This window comes from Dysidea avara, chromosome 9 (genome assembly GCF_963678975.1).
Source record: "Dysidea avara chromosome 9, odDysAvar1.4, whole genome shotgun sequence".
NCBI classification, from domain to species: Eukaryota; Metazoa; Porifera; class Demospongiae; order Dictyoceratida; family Dysideidae; genus Dysidea; species Dysidea avara.
This window is the reverse complement of record NC_089280.1, coordinates 15,641,610-15,662,578: the sequence shown is the minus strand read 5'-3', so window position 1 is coordinate 15,662,578 and position 20,969 is coordinate 15,641,610. Positions and strand designations below refer to the sequence as shown.

The 20,969-nt window shown below is 39.8% G+C and overlaps 2 protein-coding genes across 4 annotated transcripts; one reads left to right on the top strand and one right to left on the bottom strand.

Annotated features, from left to right (window-relative positions):
* Positions 1-19: 19 nt before the first annotated feature.
* On the top strand, positions 20-20,500 carry LOC136267210 (uncharacterized). Of its 3 annotated transcripts, none has more exons than XM_066062298.1 (4): positions 20-6,278; positions 15,881-16,311; positions 16,757-16,878; positions 19,755-20,500. In XM_066062298.1, exon 1 carries the CDS (start codon positions 437-439, stop codon positions 6,014-6,016), a length of 5,580 nt encoding a protein of 1,859 aa, XP_065918370.1. In that variant the 5' UTR covers positions 20-436; the 3' UTR covers positions 6,017-6,278; positions 15,881-16,311; positions 16,757-16,878; positions 19,755-20,500. The 3 variants fall into 3 exon arrangements, with proteins under 3 accessions (XP_065918370.1, XP_065918369.1, XP_065918371.1); XM_066062297.1 differs by having other exon boundaries at positions 20-6,283; XM_066062299.1 differs by lacking the exons at positions 15,881-16,311; positions 16,757-16,878; positions 19,755-20,500 and adding an exon at positions 8,135-10,029 and having other exon boundaries at positions 20-6,283.
* On the bottom strand, positions 10,124-11,262 carry LOC136267511 (zinc finger BED domain-containing protein 4-like). Its single transcript, XM_066062677.1, has 4 exons — positions 11,196-11,262; positions 10,821-11,123; positions 10,386-10,662; positions 10,124-10,319 (listed from the first exon to the last, which is right to left on the bottom strand). Exons 1-4 carry the CDS (start codon positions 11,260-11,262, stop codon positions 10,124-10,126), a joined length of 843 nt encoding a protein of 280 aa, XP_065918749.1.
* Positions 20,501-20,969: the final 469 nt, after the last annotated feature.

Below are 20,969 nucleotides of genomic sequence, written 5' to 3'. Positions count from 1 at the left end.
CATGGCATCTAATTGTCGAGATTGATGACTGAATAACTCTATTTGTAGCTAGTGTACATTCATTTATTTATTGTATTAGGTTAGGTCATAAACTTAGGTATTTCCCCTTGTGTGCTTGTACACGTGAGCTATTGTGTGTGCGTTAGATAGAGTTCTCCCCGCCTCGTGTTGCAAGGTTACAAGAGTCGAGTGGCTTTCATCGGGCGTTCCGACCTGCAGAACCTGGTAGCTGTTACGACCGGTATAGAAGATTATCGTACATCCGTAACATTGGTGCTGTGACGCAGTTGAATCGCGAGCCTTACACTTCTAACCCGCCATTGAAAAGTCGTGGTACCGTGGCATAAAGGATAACGGTACCCAGTAAGGCAAGCGATTTCGTTAGTGACACTGTTGTTCTTGCTTGTTATTTCAGTTGGCGATCGGAATTTGTTCGATGGAAGTTTCACACCTCCGAGCATCAAGAAGGGCTCACCGCGCTCACCTGACACGTGTATTTGGAAAGATTGCTTCCATCCTGGAGAGTGATGAGGCTCCCAACGAGAGAGATGCTGCCACCCTTCAAACATCATTAGAACAAATTGAGGCTAAGAAAGCCACACTAACAGAGTTGGATGCTAAAATCCTAGCCACCATCAGTGATGCAACAGAATTAGAGACAGAAATACTGGACTCAGAGGAGATAATTTTCACATTGGCAGAGAAGATTTCCTTCATTAAGGCAGTGCAGTCAAGACCGAAACCACTCAATGTTCAAGCTCCACCTTTTCAACCACTGAGTGTCCAAAGCCCACCACCAACACCAGCAAGTGATTCAGTTAGTGATCAACAAGGAAGTGATTCAGTTAGTGATCAACAAGGAAGTGATTCAGTCAGTGATCAACCAGGTAGCCATCCGGCTAGTGATCAACAGTCTAGTGAGGCCACGCTGGTAACTAATACCACTCAACAACAACCAAGAGAAACCAATGAAGGATCACAACCTAATCAGGCTCAGGGGTATGTTAATACATTTGCTGGTGTCCCCCAGAATGTTAGCCGCCTCCCTAAGCTAACATTACCAACATTTGGAGGTGACCCATTGAAGTGGCAAACATTCTGGGACTCCTTTGACTCTGCTGTGCACTCCAATAATGTGTTAACAAATGTTCAGAAGCTTAATTATCTAAGGGCACACCTTGAGGGTGAAGCTGCAAGAACCATTGCTGGGTTTCCTTTAACTAGTGTCAATTACCAACAGTCAGTAGACCTTTTAAAGGGTAGATTTGGTGATCAACAAAGGATTGTCAATGCCCACATGCATGCTTTGATGAACTTGCCACTAGCTAAGAACAACATCACAAGTTTAAGGGGTTTTCATGATGCAATTGAGAGCCACGTGAGGGGACTGTCAGCATTAGGGCAAGCAACAACATCGTACGGAGCCCTACTAGTTCCCATGATACTAGGGAAACTTCCAGTGGACATTAGAAAGAACTTGGCCAGAGAACACAGCAGTCTTGAGTGGACACTTGACAAACTTAGAGAGGCAATCACAAAGGAAATACGAGTCCTTGAAGCTGGTGCCTTTGTTCCTCCATCTCAGTTTGAAGATCATCACTCTACCGCATCATTTCACACAGGAGCCTTAAGTAGACATGAACCCAGGAAGCTGCCGAAGTGTGTGTTTTGTAAGGGATCACATCCAGCCACACAGTGTGACTCCGTCTCAGACCAATCCAAACGTATTGACATTGTCAAAAGGGATAAGTTGTGTTTTAATTGTCTTGGACACCACAGAGTCAGTCAGTGCCAGTCTAAGGGTCGCTGCAAACATTGTAAGGAACGGCATCATACCAGTTTGTGCCGAGGAACACACAATCCCCAGACTCCCAGTAACACACAGAAACCAGCTTCCGAACAGCCATCTGTCCCTCCTACGCAAGCTTCACAGAATCTGATCAACTCTGCAATGTCACAACCCCAGCTAGCTAAGGTGTGCTTCCTGAAGACAGCCGTTGCCACAGTTAGAGCTAACAACTATTCTGCACAAGCAAACATTCTTCTGGATGAGGGAGCACAACGCTCATTTATCACACAAACTCTTGCAAATTCTCTACATCTTAACACTCAAAGAACAGAACGTATTGCTATTGCTGCATTTGGAACATCAGAAGCCTCCAACCAAACCCTTCCAATTGCCACAATCCAATTACAGACTACTGAGGGCACAGAGATTCCAATATCAGTCCTTGTCACTCCAAGAATTGCTCAGCCACTCCGTAACCTTCCATTTTCCTATGTTAAGCAATTGTCATATTTGAAAGGGTTACAGCTCAATCATGCAGTGTCAGATAGTGGTGACATTAACATATCCATGCTTATTGGAGCTGACGCCTACTGGTCAATTGTGAAAGAAGCTGTAATTAGAGGACCAGGTCCCACTGCTGTGGAAAGCAAGCTTGGATTCTTACTTTCAGGACCACTGTACAACTACACCCCTGCTCTAACATCTGGCATGTTCCACCTCAGTTCTGTATCACTGTATGACTCAACTGATTTTACCAACAGTGGCAACGTGTGGGAAACTGATTCTGAGCAAATTAGCCACTTGTCCACATTCTTACAGGAGTACCTACGTGACTCAGTAACTCGTCAGAGTGATGGTACCTATCTTGTGAACTTTCCGTGGAAATCTAACCACCCCGTATTGCCTACCAACAAGTCTACTTGTGAACGACGAGTGCAGTCACTCACCCGTAAACTGAGTAAAACACCTGAGCTGCTCAAAGTTTACAACGGAATAATTGAAGAACAATTGAGACGTGATTTCATTGAGAAGGTGCCAGACTCTGATTTATCGAAGCCGTGCCACTACATACCACACCATGGGGTACACAAGGACTCGACCACAACCCCCTTGAGGATAGTCTATGACTGCAGCAGCCATGAAGCTAAGCACTTGGCCAGTCTCAATGATTGTCTAGAAACAGGGCCTCCATTTTTACAAGAGCTACCAGCTATCCTCCTCCGTTTCCGTTCCCGCAAGTTTGGTGTCAGTGCTGACATTGAGAAGGCGTTTCTGCATGTGCAGTTACACCCCAAGGACCGTGATTTCACCCGTTTCCTGTGGCCATGCAACCCTGATGATCCTGAGAGCCCACTTCAGACCTACCGCTTCAAAGTTGTTTTGTTTGGGTCAGCCAGCTCTCCGTTTATGTTGTATGCTGCTCTTCACTGCCATCTAACACAATGCAATTCAACCACAGCAAAGGATCTTCTTCACAATTTGTATGTGGACAACATTTTGTCAGGGTGCTCAACTGAAGAAGAAGCCATTCTATACTACACTGAAGCCCGAACAACACTTTCTGAAGCCAATTTCAATTTACGGAGCTGGGCATCTAACAGCAAGCAAGTTTGTGCAGCAGCAGAGAGGGATCATGTCGCAGACAATAGTGAACAAGTCAACACTCTTGGACTAGTGTGGAACACAAGTAATGATAGTTTGTCACTTACTCAGAAGGCCTTTCCATCATGTGATTCTCCAGTTACGAAACGTGAGGTGTTGCAACAATCATCAAAGATCTTTGATCCACTGGGTTTTACCTCCCCAGTTACAATTAGTACTAAGTTACTACTACAACAGCTATGGCAGAAGAAGTTATCATGGGATGACCCACTCCCACCAGAGCATCAACAACAATGGCAGACACTACTTCAAGATCTTGAACAATTGCACATTATCTCTATTCCTCGATGTTATTTAAAGAATGGATTGAGTACAGCTGCACCAATTGAATTACACATATTTTGTGACGCAAGCACTAAGGCTTATGGCGCAGTGGCATACTTCCATCAACACTGTGAATCATCATTTGTCATTTCCAAAACTAGAGTAGCTCCACTGAAGCAGCATACACTCCCCAGACTGGAATTGATGGGTGCCACCGTTGCTGCACAGATGTACACTTGGATCAATTCCTCAATCAATTACAAGATTGACGTAGTTCACATGTGGTGTGATAGCCAAATCGTACTCCATTGGCTCAACAGTGACAAGAGACTGAAACAGTTTGTTTCAAACCGTGTGTCATCAATTACCGAGGCCTGCCCTGCTCAATGGTGGGGTTACTGTCCATCTGCAGACAATCCTGCAGACTTGTTAACCAGAGGCATTTCACTTTCAGCACTACGAACTTCCAGTATGTGGACACATGGTCCAGAGTGGATTGTCCGTGAAGAGTTACGGCCACAGTGGAGTACGACTGACATACAGCATGTTCAACTCACTGTTGCAGAGACTGAAGTGCTATCCCCCAACCCAGTTGAGGAAACAAGTGAAGACAATCAATTATCCTCTGTAGCAACCATCATTGACATAGAAAGGTACAGTACACTGTCTAAACTGTTATATGTCACTGCATATGTGCTACGATTCATTGAGTGTATTAAATCACACGGGTCCAAGCCTACAGGACCAATTACAGCTGGTGAACTAAGCAAAGCTCAGAACATGTGGATACAAAGCTGCCAACACTCAACATACTTGAAGGAAATCAACTCCTTACACAGAAGCCAGACATCTACTAGACGTTTGCCACTAGTCAGACAGCTTCGATTGTTTTTAGACTCCTCCAATTTTCTCCGCTGTGGCGGGAGGATACATAATGCTCCTGTTGACCACAACACCAAGTTTCCTTACCTCCTCCCTGAGAATCACAGACTGACCACATTGATTGTGTACGCCACTCATGCCACTCAATTACATGGAGGCACTCATGCTACTGTCACAGCCCTAAGACAATGCTTCTGGATTCCAGCAGCACGAAGAGTGGTAGCCAAGTTACTAAGGAAGTGTGTGATCTGTCGCAGAGTCGCTGGTAAACCATTCCCTACCCCTGATCCCCCACCACTGCCGCTGGCCAGAGTCCAAGATGGGCCTCCCTTCAGTGTAACTGGAGTTGACTTCACAGGAGCCATGTATGTGAAGAGTGAAGGAGCAACTGGTGAGTACAAGGTATATGTCTGCCTGTTCACCTGCGCCAGTACCAGGGCAGTGCACCTTGAAGTGGTGACTAATCTTACTGAGGAAACCTTCCTACAAGCCTTCCGTAGATTTACAGCACGCAGGTCATTACCTCGGTTAATTATATCTGACAATGCTTCGACCTACGCATCAGCAGCAAAGGAATTAAATGAGCTTTTCCAGTCACGAACACTGCAGTCTGCTCTCACATGCAGGGGCACAACATGGAAGTTCATTCCCAAGAGAGCCCCTTGGTATGGGGGCTTTTGGGAAAGGTTAGTCGGGATGGTGAAGATGTCTTTGAAGAAGACTTTGGGCCGAGCCTTCATCACTCTGAACACCTTACAGACTACTATTGTGGAAGTAGAGGCAGTACTTAATGATCGACCACTGACCTACCTTCCATCCTCCACAGGAGACCTGGTGCCATTAACACCATCTCACTTACTGTATGGTCGCCGAATCATTGCCCTACCACACCCTGATGTACAGGAAGAAGAGATTGCAGACCCAGATTATCCTTCAGCTGAACAACTGCGAAGTAAGGTGGACCGGCAGGGGCTGCTGTTACAACACTTTGTATCTCGTTGGAAAAAGGAGTACTTGACCTCCCTACGAGAAAGACACCGTACAGCGGGCTCTATGGAACAGACAGTGAAGACAGGTGATGTGGTACAAATTCATGATGACATACCCAGAAGCCGTTGGAAACTTGGAGTAATTGAGGAACTTGTGAAGGGGAATGATGGGTATATCCGATCAGTGACGGTACGCACAGCAAGTGGACGTACCAACCGTCCCATTGCCCGTCTATACCCCCTGGAAGTGGAAGATCCCTCGACAGATGTTGAGCCAGTTCAACAGGAAACTGAGTCAACTGTCCAACAGAATACTGATCAAGTTTCACCCAGACACCCTAGAGCCGCTGCTGTAAGAGCAAGGAAACAGTTGAGTGAATGGACTGAAACTCTACGCCGCCCCCCGGAGGATGTCGAGATTGATGACTGAATAACTCTATTTGTAGCTAGTGTACATTCATTTATTTATTGTATTAGGTTAGGTCATAAACTTAGGTATTTCCCCTTGTGTGCTTGTACACGTGAGCTATTGTGTGTGCGTTAGATAGAGTTCTCCCCGCCTCGTGTTGCAAGGTTACAAGAGTCGAGTGGCTTTCATCGGGCGTTCCGACCTGCAGAACCTGGTAGCTGTTACGACCGGTATAGAAGATTATCGTACATCCGTAACACTAATATCTCGTCGAGTGTCTGAAGTACGGTAAGCTAGTAACCTTGATAGCTCTTTGCGGGTAGGGTTAAAATTATATATTCCCTACCCTATATGGTTAAAATAAATTTTGTGATAGCTACCAAGTAAATTAACAATTAAATTAATTTTGTAATTTTTTTTTCTGCTCTAGTAACCGTTAAACAAACAAGTAGGCGGTTCTCTGGTTCTCCGTGCAGACGCCTTTATTGAGCACCACTGGTACAGGGGATTTATTACTTCTTGCAACACAGAAGGCAAAATTCAAAAAGCGTTAACTTGAGCGTCACTGATATGGCTTCTTTAATTGACCAAAGAATGTTGTTCTATAGTCTATATTAGGAATGATAACTGTAAACAACCATTATAATGGGAATAAATATAGTAGTGTCTAATCACTGGACTGGAATACTGGACTGACATTTTTTTGGGTTTACACTGGCATTTTTAAGGGTAGGGTTACCCAGTGTACATTTGGGTGACTTGTGACAACATTTCAGCCTGAGTGGTGAATATTTTCCTAAAAAGTAGCTGTGATAAGCCAATTGGGTTCAGTTAAATGTGTTCTATTCACTGCTTGAAAGTATCTACTCTCTGACTGTATAGACTGACGTGTGTATGCCCATTCTCTCACTGTTAGGCATACGTGATTATTGTGTGATCGTAGTACACCTTTATATGGCATGTATGAACACACAAACTAGATCCCATCGTATAACTGGTTATATTTCATTACTGGAATGAAATATCTGCATTCTGTTAATTGTATTACAATGCCATTTAGCTTTAGTAGGAGTAGAAAATTGCATGGTCATAGCACAATGGCATACACTAGTGTGTACAAATTTAAAAGTAGGTTAATTTAATGTGCCCCCATTACACAGTTACATATCATGGACTCCAGTGACTAGTCACCAGTTCATATGAAGTTGTATCACAATAATCATGTGTGCCTAAGAGTGAGAGAAACATTTTTGGGTATACCTACATGTCAGTATATGCTATATATAGTAGAGTAGCTACTGTCAAGCCGCAGTGAATAGAGTACATTTAATTGAACGCATTTGGCTTATCACAGTAGGATCATATTCACCACTTAGTGCTGAAATGTTGTCACAAGTCACCCAAATGTACAGTGACCCCTCCCTTAAATGTCAGTCCAGTAGTCCATTCCAGTATTCCAGTCCATAGTCCAGTCCAGTCCAGTGATTAGGCACTACCAATGAACTATACATGTTTGTGGCTAGTTAACATGTAATAAGAAGCCATATCACACTACGCTTTTCACTCTCCAATGTTGCAAGAAGTAATAAATCCCCTGTAGCCATGGCACAAAACAAAAACAAGTCATTTTGGTGTGTTAATTTTCATAAACAAACACTACTAATACATTCATATGTCATATTGTGATGGTGCAATTTGTGTTTACTTTGTGTGGGGTATGTGTAAATGTGCTAAGCCAGTTTCCAGGCAGTATATATATAGTTACCATATCTGTTGGGCACTGGAGTGTGCTATACCATCTTTGGTACATTTGCTGGATATAAAGAAATAGAACTGAACAACTGCATGATTATTTTGTGCATATCTCTGTGATAGTGTTTGCTGTTGATGTTAGGCATGCACAGTCTAAATGTATCATATGTGTATTTATATTTAGTGTCAACTAATGTATTTTCCAAAGCCCAAATGTGAGCCTAACCATTGTAAATATGACTAAAAATTTGCTTTAGAACATGAGTTACAGTTTTTCCCTTTATACTAGAACTAGTCCTACAGTTTACACACAAGAGCCTTGATACTTTTATGATACACTATGCTAAAAAGCAGAAACCATTGTGCGTTTTTATTTTTGTCTTTTAGCTTCTCAATCATCACATATTTATCTTTCGGGTTGACACTCCCAGGAATCCTTTTCTTTACTTCCACGTTATTCATCATCTGAACTTGCTATTTGAAAATGGAAAACGCTCTTCTTTGATAAAATTACTAAAGTAGCTTGTGTGAAAATTTCATATCTATTGAATTTAAAATGACGGATTAGTTCTAATTTAAGTGAGAGAGTGTAGAATAGCAAGATGCGTGTGTTTGTTGCTATGGGATACCTAATTTACAGGTACTAAAATGCGTCAACACGTCACAGACTAATTAAGTGACCATAATATTTATTTTAGTGCAAAACAGACTATGTCTTGGGAAGCCTTGTACGAACTGTACAGAGCACCCTTAAAGACCACGAAGATACAACAAAAAAAACCAATAGTGTGTAACAATTATGCAATCGAGATCAGCTAACAAAAAAACGATCACTTGCTTCGCCTACTAGAAAAACCGTTCAAGGGAACCAATTGAAATTTGGTGCACAGATGGAATAATCATCTTAGAAAGGACCTTCAACTGTGTAGAAGAATCAGACTTCAAGCAACAGAGTTATAACACGAAATCCAACTCGGTGTAGCAAGTGTGAGATCGAGATACTCTAATAGAGCACTCACCCTAATAAAGCAGTCAGCTATGAAATAAAAATTACTATATTTAAGCATTCAACTATGTCCTGTAGAGAATCTAACTCAGTTATAAGCCACTTTGTATACAACTCAACTGCAATAAAATAATCATGTGGAAAGATCAGGTCACCCTGCAAAGTGTTAAACTACTGATACATTGAGTCACCCTGTAGAGTATTCAGCTAGAGTCACCCTGTAGAAAAATCGGCTAGAAACAAGTTACCCTGTGAAGAGATCAGCTAGAAACCAGTCACCCTAAAGAGAATTCAACTATATTTCAAGTCACCCTGTATAGAGTTCAGCTGGAAACAAGTTACCTTGTAGAGAGATCAGCTAGAAACAAGTCTCCCAGTAGAGAGATCAGCTATGTAATCATCCTGTAGAGAGATCAGCTGGACACAAATCACCTTGTAGAGATAGAAACAAGTCACCCTGTGGAAAGAACAGCTAGATGCAAAGAGAGATTAGGTAGAAACAAGACACCCTATAGAAAGATCAACTAGAAACAAGTCACCCTGCAGAGAGTTCAGTAGAAACAAGCTGCCCTGTAGAGAGACTAGCTATAAACAAGTCATACAGACAGTAGAGATATCAGCTAGAAGCAGATCTCTCAGTAGAGAGGTCAGCTAGAAACAAGTCACACAGTAGAGATATCAGCTAGAAGCAGATCAAGGAACAAATCACGCTGTACAGAGATCAGCTAGAAACAAGTCACCCTGCAAAGAGTTCATGCAGCTACTTTTCAAGTCACTCCTAGAGAGATTAGCTAGAAACAAATCACCCTGAAGAGGGATCAGCTAGAAACAAGTCACCCTGCAGAAAGTTCAACTATGTTTCAAGAGCGAGTTCAGTAGAAACAAGCTGCCGTACAGAGAGATCAGATAGAAACAAGTCACTGTGTATACAGAGTTAATGCAGTTATAAGCAAGTTGCCATGAAGAGAGGTCAGCTAGAAACAAATTGCCCTGTATAGAGATCAGCTTGATCTAGTCACCCAGTGGAGAGTTCAACTATACTTCCAGTCACCCAGTAGAGAGTTTAAAGGTGGACAGATACTGATTTTTTCCAATAATTTCGATACCGAGTACTATGACTATTATTTATGCCAATTCCGATACCGATATTTTTGTATATTTATGTCATTCATTTGTAATTTTGACAACTTGTACATGTAATGAAAGTTATGAAATATTTTTGTACTTTTTTGTAGTGTATACAATTTTATTACAATGATTAAAAAGTTAAAAACCTGTTGTTTGATTGCTTTCTTGATCAAATGCTTCCTAGTCATTCTTTAAAAACATGTTCTTGTTTAAAAACAGTAACATTTCCACTTTTTCTGCATCTAGCCTTGTTCTTTTATCGGTAACAATATTGCCAGCTGTACTAACAGCCTCTCCGATGGTACAGTTGTACATGGTGGTGCCAAATCTAAGGTAGCAAGTAAAGGCCATGATGCCTGTTTCTCATTCCAATATAGTAGTGGACTACTGTGCCGAGGAGCACTGGCTTCACTGAGGTAAGCATTCACCATCTTTTGGCTAATTGTGTAATCATTATCAGGCTCAGAATCATGCACCTTCACCATTTCATCAACCTGCACTCACAAAACACTTGTAGAATCATCCTGTCGACATCGCTTGGCTGCTGACTCTAATGAGTTTGGGTTAGCCTCAGACTGGTTGGACTCCAGATAATCTTCATATGTAGATATCAGCATTTCTTTAGAAGAAACCATTCTGGACTGGCTAGAAAATACCCTATCCTTAAATCTCGGGTCCGGCAATGTGGAAAAGCAGTAAAGATCTTCAGTTTCACAACTTGCAAAACGGCTTTGCATGGATAGCAACATCTTCTGCTTCATAGCCATAATTCCGTGGTCTCCTGGAGCAGTTTATTAAGTGAGTTTACAATAAGTATAAACAGAGCAATGGAGGAAGAGTTAATGCTTATGTCTTCAGTAGCCTCCTCAAATGGCTGCAGCAACTTAATCACCTTTTTTGCCAATTTCCACTGAGCTGCACTGAGATCGAATGACGCACCAGCCTCAGCATTAGCAGCACTGATAGCTTTCCTCTGCTCAACCAGCCTCTTCAACATGTAGTAGCTGCTGTTCCATCTGGTTGGCTCATCTTGGTATAATGCACACACGTTTAGCTCCAATTGGGCCTGTATTCTCTGAAGCAAACGGAAAGCAACATTAGAGTGCTTGTAGTGCCCAACTATCCTCCTTCCAGCAGCTAGAAGTTCTTGAACATCCCGCTGTGCTAACATGCCATCATGTATTACATGCTGAAGACTGTGAGCTAGGCAGGTAATGCTAGGGACACCAGAGCTATTAAACCCTGCAACAAAATTGGATCCACCATCTCGCAAAGCACAAACAATTTTTGATTCAATTTTCCACTCACACACACAATCAGAATATACTGTGGCAATGTTGTCTCCAGTGTGACGTTCATTGAGCTTGCTTGCAGCAAGCATTGATCTCTGGTGAACTTATCTGTAACAAAGTGGGTTGTAAAGCTGATTACAGAACCGTGCCCATGAGAGGACCAAATATCACTGGTAAGTGCAATGAAACTCTGTGCATCCATGATTTTCTATACAGTTTCTTTACAACTACTATACAGCTGAGGAATCATGGTTGACAAAAATACTTTTGGCCAGGAACCTGGTAATGGGGCTGTAGATAGTTCAATAGACATACAAACCCCTGGTCTTCAACTACACTAAACGGCTGGCAATCCAGAGCCATCATTTCAGCAATTAAACGAGTAATCCTTTGTGCTACTGGATGGTCGAATGGGTAAGGACGCGACCATTCTAAACAATCTTCGAGCATTGCTTGCGAGAAACTTGCTTGTTCTTGGGCACTGGCTTTTTTTCTTGCTGGCCGCCTTTTCACTTTCCTCGAGTTCCCTTAACTTATCTGGGTGACGATTTTTTAAATGCTTCCGTAAATTGGAAGTGTTAAATGAATTTGTCTTGTCTTCTCCACGAGCTACATTCTCCTTGCATTCATGACAAACAGCCTTGTTGTTGTCAGAGACAGAAATTGAGAAATAATCCCATACTTCGCTTTTTTTTGTCCTACGTTTGACATTTCTAATCAGTGCGGTCTAATAGGAAACTCTATTAGTATTGAACCTTTAGTTATTTCGATACTGATCTTAGCCGATACCATGAGTATCGGTTCCGATACCGGTATCGGTATCGGTCCACCTTTAATAGAGTTCAACAAGTCACTCAGTAGAGAGATCAGCTACATAATAACCCTGTAGAGAGATCAGCTAGAAGCAAGTCATCCTGTAGAGAGATCAGCTGGAAACAAATCACCTTGTAGATCTAGAAACAAGTCACTCTGTGGAAAGATCAGCTGGAAAAAAAGATTAGCTAAATCACTATGTAGAAAGATCAGCTAGAAACAAGTCACCCTGCAGAGAGTTCAGTAGAAACAAGCTTCCCTGTAGAAAGATCAGCTATAAACAAGTCACACAGTAGAGATACCAAATCTCTTAGTGGAGAGATCAGCTAGAAACAAATCACCCTGTAGAGAGATCAGGTCATCCTGTAGAAAGTTCAATAGAAACAAGTTTCCCTGTAGAGAGATCAACTACGTATAAACAAGTCACACAGTAGAGATATCAGCTAGAACCAAATCTATTAGAATAGAGATCAGCTAGAAAACATTACCCTGTAGAGAGATCAGCCAGAAACAAATCAAAATCAACTAGAAACAAATTGTCCTGTAGAGAAATCAGCTAGAAACAAGTCACCCTGCAAGGATTTCAGCTACGTTTCAAGTCACGCTGTAGAGAGCTCAACTGAAACAAACTACCCTGTTAAGAGATCAGCTAGAAACAAGTCACCATGCATAAAGAGTTCATGCAGCTACGTATAAGCAAGTCACTATGAAGAGAGATCAGTAGAAACAAATCGCCTTGTAGAGAGATAAGCCAGAAATAAATCACCCTGTAGAGAGATCGGCTTGATTAAGCCACCAAGTAGAGAGTTCAAGTACATTTCAAGTCGCCCTGTAGAGAGTTCAGCTAGAAACAAATCACCCTGTAGAGAGATCAGGTTACACTGTGGAGAGTTAGCTAGATACAAGTCACCTTGTAGAGAAATCAGCTAGAAATAAGTCACCCTATAGAAAGTTCAGGTACATTTTGTAGAATGTTTCAGCTAGAAATAAGCCACAGTGAAACAAGTAACCTCGTAAAGATATCAGTTACATTCACCTTGTCTTGAAACAAATCACTCTGGAGAGGTCTGGTAAGAACAAGTCAACCTGTACAGAGAGTACAGCCAGAAAGAAGTCACCCTGTAGAAAAATCAACTAAAAACAAGTCACCCTGTAGAGAGAATAGCTAGCTAGAAACAAGTCACCCTGTAGCGAGGTCAGCTATATTTCAAATCACCCTGTAGAAATGTTAACTTGAAACAAATCATCCCATAGAAGGATCAGTTAGAAACAAGTCACCCTGTAGAAAGACCAGCTAGAAACAAATCACCCTGTACAGAGATCAGCTAGAAATAAATTGCCCTGTAAAGAGTTTAAAAAATTTTCAAGTCACCCTGTAGAAAGATCAGCTTGAAACAAATCACCCCCGTAGAGAGAACAATTAGAAGCAAGTCACCCAGTTAGAGAGATCAGTTACCCTGTCTAGTGATCAACTAGAAACAAGTCACTGTGTACAGTGGTCAACTAGAAACATGTCATCCTGTAGAGAGGTTAGCTGCATTTCAAATCACCCTATAGAAAACTCAGCTTGAAACAAATCACCCTGTACAGCGATCAGTCAGAAACAAGTTACCCAGTAGAGAGATCATTTACCCTGTAGAGAGATCAGCTAGAAACAAGTCACTGTGTAGAAAAATCAGATACATTTCAATATCACCCTGTAGAAAGGTCAGCTGGAATCATATCACCCTGTGGAAGGATCAGTTAGAAACAATTCACCCTGTAGAGAGATCAGATAGAACCAAGTTATCCTGTAGAGAATTCAGCTAGAAGCATGTCACCCTGTAGAAAGATCAGCTACATTTCAAATCACCCTGTAGAAAGATCAGCCTGAAACAAATCACTCCATAGAGAGATCAGTTAGAAACAAGTCACCCAGTAGAGATATCGGCTTGAAACAGTTACCCTGTAGAAAGAGCTAGAAATAAATCACCCTGTAGAGAGATCAGTTAAAAACAAGTCACCCTGTAGAGATATCGGCTTAAAACAGTTAAAGAGCTAGAAATAAATCATCCTGTAGAGAGATCAGCTAGATACAAGTTACCCTGTAAAGAGTTTAGCTAAAAACAAGTCATCATGTAGAAAAATCAGCTGCAATTCAAATCACCCTGTAGAAAGGTCAGCTTGAAACATATCACCCTGTAGAAGGATAAGTTAGAAGCAATTCACCCTGTAGAGAGATCAGATAGAACCAGGTTATATACCCTGTAGAGAGTTCAGCTAGAACATGTCACCCTGTAGAGGGTTCACCTACAATAAAACTACCCTGTATAAAGTTTGGCTATCTTGCAATTCTTTCTGTAGAGTTTAGTTATGTTACAAGTCACTCCGTGGCGACTTCAACTATATACAAACTGTTCACCATGTAGTCTAAGTGTACAGCCACATTATGATACTCCCTGTAAAACTTTCAGCTACATACACATTTCCCTATAGAGTATTCGCATTGAGTTAATAATTAATCAACACAAATATTGTTAAATGTGCATGTATAGCTAAACAATATAATTAATAATCATTCCTATAGAAAAGAAACAGACAAGTTAAAAGAAATACCCAAAGCTAGCCATAGGCTGGCTTTAGGTATGAAATTACAAAAAGAAGTGATATCTAATCAAAAACAGCCAAGCTGTAAAAAAAGGGTGTGGCCTCCAAAAAATCCAGGGTGAAAAAATTCAGTTCACCTGAATTGTTGTTATTAAAATTTTTGCCATTAACCTACCACCACAGCCATTTCTTGGCTGCCACCTTGGATTTCACATCTTTTTTCACCCTGGCTTTTTTGGAGGCCACACCATTTTTTTACAGCTTAGCTGTTTTTTGATTAGATAGCTATATACTGGAAGTACTATATACTGGAAGTATGCCCTAACACACCGTGTATGCTATAACCATATAGTCTCAGTTACTCTTAGCAGGAGAGTATTTTCACTTCACAAGTGCTTTCATTTCCATAGTGACTGGATTGATTGTAAAGGCGCTTTTCTTGTAATGTTGTGTAATGGGCTGAATGTAGCTGAAAACAAAGTGGTATCGCTAGTTGGCTACTTCACTTGTTTAGTAATTGGGCACGTGTTTCAAGCAAAAACATTAGTATGGTACCATTCTTTCCTTGGATAGATGCAGTACATGCTATTTCACCATAATTATGTTACAAAAAAAAGAAAACAAACTAGTACTCTGTAATAGTTAGAGACCCACCATGAGGATCTTCATGATTTAAAAAACCTGGGCAAAGGTGAGGTTTTTTAAAGCCACGAGGATATGAGTAGATGGTCTTTAACTGACTTAGAAAATGGTATGGGTGTATTTATACGTACTAGTAGATGGGTTGATTGTGGGTTGAGTAACACATCATCATGTCATCATATCTTGCACAAAATGTAAACCCACAACTACTTTCTACATTGTTATCTATAAACGAGAGCTCACTGATCTGCTCTGCCTCTTGCAGGAGACATAACAAATCAGTGATCAACTGTGAGATCTGCAATGCCACTCAGCACTTCAGTGATCAATAGTGAAGTGTGCTGTGGATTGACTCCCTCAACTGGGGATATGCAAGTACCCGGGTCTTTATAATCATTTTAGAGAACCTCTCCAGAGATTTTTAAAAACACGGTTATCTTCATGGTAGGTCTCTAACTATTAGTGGACATTTAATCCCTAATTGAGTCATGGGTATAGACTGAAGTGCAGATTAAATGTCCACTAGTATATCTTCAGATGTAGGAGACCTCCATTGTTTCACTACTTTTTATCTCTTTGATCCCTAATCAAACTTAAAATTCCTTGTATTTGTAAACTTCATACTAAGTTTGCAATGAACTATTACATATGCTTAAATCCATGTAGGTGAATCAAATGGATCCTGCTCGTGCTTATGAATATGCTTATTATGCTACTACTACTCCTGCTTTAGCTGCTTTTGTTCCTGCTTTTGTTCCTGCTTTTGTTCCTGCTGTGGTTACTGTTTTTGCTGGTGTTGTTCTAATAAAGTATATATCATCACCGTCACAACCAGTAGAAGAGTTTACACCAATTACAGAGCTAAAAGAAGGAAAGTTTACACCAAATACAGAGCCAAAATCGAAGCCAGAAGAAGAAAAATTTACACCAAATACAGAGCCAAAATCGAAGCCAGAAGAAGAAAAGTTTACACCAAATACAGAGCCAAAACCGAAGCCAGAAGAAGAAAAGTTTACACCAAATACAGAGCCAAAATCGAAGTCACAAGAGAATAGAGAGCCAAAATTGACATTAGAGAGACAACTACAACCAACAAGGTAAGGTTAATAAGAATACAAGTGTACTGATTTCCTGGATTTGTATCAAATTGGTGCCAATCTTGACAAATTGAGCAAAAATCAGTTATGTAATAGTGTGTAGCTAGAAAAGGCCAGTTGAATGTTTCTATTAATTTCAAGTATACTAGACTCACTTTATTTCTCTTCTCCATTTGAATACATGTATATTTAATGAAACAGCTTACTCTTGACCTTCTTGTGAACCGCAGCTATTAACACACTATAGTGCTGCAGTACATGCAATAAATTAAAGCATTTGGATACTGCACTAGCTACAGCAACTTACAAAGTGGATGTGTAATTGAGGTCATACTGTCTGAAAATGGTATCTGAAATTTTCATAAATGTTGAATCAGTACATCTCTAATGTTTAGTGTGACAAATGTCAAGCGTACACTGTACTCTGTTTTTTATGACCTTTCAGGCACCCAAGACTGCTATTAAAGCCACATTTGCAGTCAAAATTAGATTTTAATTTGTCTGATGTGTGTCTAACAATATGTATCGAAGAATCAAGGAGATTTATTCACATTAAACTAAAAGAAGGTAGGTTATGTGTCATTTTCATATTTTTATGTTATGTTTTTAATAATATTTCTTTATAATTGTCAGTGTCTAGCATCAACCATTCAGTATCAAAAGCTTTACTTGTTTTAGTAGTCATGTTACATTATCTATTTAGAACTGTGAAACAAGGGAGGTCATCCACACCTGAAGATATATGTACTAATGGACATTTAATCTCTACTTCAGTCTATAGCCATAACTGAAGTAGGGATTAAATGTCCACAAGTATATATCTGCATGTGTAGGCAACCTTCTATAATCCCTATTTGAACGTAAAACTCCTAATTGTGTTCCTTGTACTTGTTTGTTTACTCTATTTGTAGCTTATATAACTTTACGTGGGTGAGATCAAAGGAAAGTGTACTTTATATTTCATATAGTACACTTTAGGACAAACAATGCTTTATTGCCCAAAGAGTGCTTTATTGCAGAATTAAAGCACTCTTTGTGGGCAATAAAGTACAGTTGTCCACATGCTCTAGTGCAGGCTAATAGCCTACGGCACTCTCGCCAGTATGACTAATCACCCTAGCCGGTGTAGGCTGATAGCCCGCACTGTGCTAAGTGGTCAATCATCCCAGTCAACGCAAATTCTACCACTGGATTGCTTTTATAGACATACTTCAATGATGGGTGGGAGAAGGTAATGTTACTGTTACGCTTGTTAATGTAAATGGACAAGTCCTAGAGATATCATGAAAATGCATCACCATATGTCACAATAGAATCGATCGTGGGTTGTGACCAAAACCTGCCAAAATATGCGATGAACGTCTACCATGCCAAACTATGGTGAACTACGCTCACCATAGTTTGGCATGGTCATGCAAAATGTACATTGGCTGCTATAACTCTGGGATGAAGCTTTCTTACATGCTGATGTTTATGATAAGACCCATTATAGTTCATAAATTAATGCCCCAGCCTTCATCTGGGGCCATGTGGCGTTTACTTGAAAAAGCTTTGCACATCACTGTGGTGGTTGGTCTGTAAGCTACACTGCCAGTTGATTGTAGTATGTATGTAATGAACAGTGTATACTGTTGGTTCAGCAGTTTGATGTCACGTGATGCTCGGCTACGGCAATAATTGGTGGATGCCTGCCCTACAAGTTTAATGGAATAGCTTATAGCTAGTAAATGTTTCCATGCATGTAAGCAGCATTTGTTTACACTATAGCACAGGTAGCTGTAGGCTTTGTGTCCATACACTTTTCATATTATTCTTTGATAATGTCTCACATGAAAATGAGCATGTTTCTTGTGTGTGTAGTTAAGTTGATGTTATGCCCAACCATCAAATATTGGCTGGTTACGTCACTGGTCAGTGTAGCATTACCCATTATGTGACCGGATCTTGGAAAACCGACCTTTTGGGCACAAGTAAAACTTTTGGAAAATCTCAAATGAAAATGTCAATAATTTAAAAAAATTTTTTTTTTTTTGCACATTTGGATAAAGCAACTATTAAACCTTCTTGCTGTGAAGTTTTTCACCCACAGTTTCTTTTTCTAGGAGATGTGGATGATTATATCAGACCATGTAGTGATTTCACATTAGGACACTGAAAACTTACAAACTGAGTGATTAGTTCAGGTGCTGGAATGGAAAGTCTCAGACAATGGTACATGCCTGCAAAAATTACCAAGAATACTTCACATTAAACTATCACTAATCTCTTTTAAAGTATTTTAGATGGTAGGAATGAAATTATTTGTAAACAAAATGATTGTAATGTACAGGACAAAAAATCAGCCATATCTCAGGAATGCTTAAAGATAGCAAGCTAAAATCTTAACACAAGATAGATAAACACCCAGTACCTCATTTAAGCTATAAAACAGAAAATTGACCAATGTGCCAGAAGGGTAGGTTTTCCAAGATTAGGTTACATTATTGAGTTATTCTTGTCTGAAAGCAAGCTAGTCAGTATAAAATTCCACTTAATATTTTAAATATCATTGTAACCAATTGGAAGAAGGCATTTTTGGGCTTAACCAATGCTGCCAAGGTGCCATGAACATATAGTAAGACTGGTTTCTGGTTAACCCATTAATGGCCACTGTTGCCATATGACGGAATGGCATCATAGCTCACTCATATAATAAACTTTAGCTATAATTTGTAAAACGTGTTTCATAGCAAGATGTGCTAGTACTGAAGTGGGCACACCCATAGAAGTTTCATTTCTGGGATAGCCAGATCTTTCCCTGACTAGTGCACGTTTATTATGTAATAGCTCAAAACGTAACCTTTCATAATAGGCGAGTTAAATTGTTCTTCCAGCTGAAAAGTATTATTTGATAATAAAGGAAGTGTTATACATTAATGGAGACAAGTAAAGTTGACAGTTGGTTGCTTTATCCCGGACATGGCATGGTGAACATGAGTACATATACGCATGCGCAACTGCAAAAATGGGACAAATCACAAAGAAATCAGTAATGTGAAATGGATTGCACTGTAAGTAAACTGTATAGAATAGTTCTTTGGAGTGCAATACACCTTTGTAAATAGGTGATTGGGATTCCGTTGTTTGTTCCAGCTGGCTTTTGCTGAAGTTTAGACTTTGTTGCTTCATTGTGGTTATTACTATATGTAAAAAAAAAACAATATAGTACACCTTTTTAGTTTTTAGTGAGTATTTAGATACATGGTTACTAAGTAGTTCTATGTATTGGATGGTTAGTATGACATGATTCAGCAATTTGACCAGTGGTCCCTGAGAATTTGGCATTTTAAGACCTGCTAGCAAGTTTCTTAGAGGATTTTAAAGGCCTCAAAGATCAAAGCATATTGTGCATACCATTATCCAAATAATATATGCAGCTACATAGTATTTTTGTTTTTATACAGTTACAGTAAATGTGCAGCCTATCCCCCGGATTATCCTAGTGGTCTTATCACGAGTTTGCATAATCCCACTTCATGTCTTTCATACAAAGTACCGACTACAACTAACTGTATCACATTTATATGAAATAACTATTGAAGAGGTTTTAATCACTGCAATAGATATAGCAGGAGATTGTGGAGGTTGCTTTGGTGGAAAATTAACTAAATGGCGTTTTCCTGGCTGTAAACTAGCAATTAATATAGGATATTCTGCTGGAAAATTTTTTCTTGAATCCTTGTCACATGCTATTTTGCACAGTAGAGCTATCAACTTTGAATGTATTGCTAAAGAAATTGTCAAAGATGTTCTTGTGAAAATACTGGATAATGCTGCAAAATTTTGTGGAGGAAAAGTTGCTGATTACATTTTTCCAAATTTTCAGATTGCAAAAGACATTGCAGAAAAAATTGTAACTTCGATATTGAAAATATGTATACGACTCTTACCACTACTCGTTAATACTCAGGATGTAGATGTTAAAGATATCTTTAAAGCTGTTGCTGAAGTTTGGCTTCCTGAAGCTGCAATAAAAGTGCTGGACATACTATGGCTTCAGTTGTAATTTAACAGACTTTTGTTACAGCATTAAGTAAGTATATATTATTTTCTACATTTTTTTTACATTAGCTACATAGCTGCTATTTTTGTGTATAGTTTCTTATGTCTGTTAAATGACCTTAGATTTAATATTAGTTTTCCTCTGAAATATATTATTGCTAGATTGTATAAGCTGTGTAAGTACACTATAATTATAACATACGAGTTAATCTATATCAAAACCATATATCTTTGCAAAGTTATATAGCTTTCATAATGTCTGTGCATGTGATTCATGAACACTCCTGTGGCAGTGCCTCTATATTTACAGGAACAATTATGATTTTCATGCATAGATAAATTGACCCACTGAGCGAAAACCTGACTGGTTTGCATAATTCTGTTTTTGAGAAAGACCGCATTGAAATACATTGGGTAAAAATTGTGTACTACAGAAATAATTTTATGCACGTTTTAATCACTTCAGTAAACAATGAAACAAGGCTCAAATCGAGATAACTAAGTGACCAACAGATTTTGCCTGTTAATGGTGAGTAAGAATATCTTTGTTTTGTTTCAATGCCATGAAGCAAATGTCAGTTATGGGTGCATATAAAAACTTGCTAAATAGATTAGTG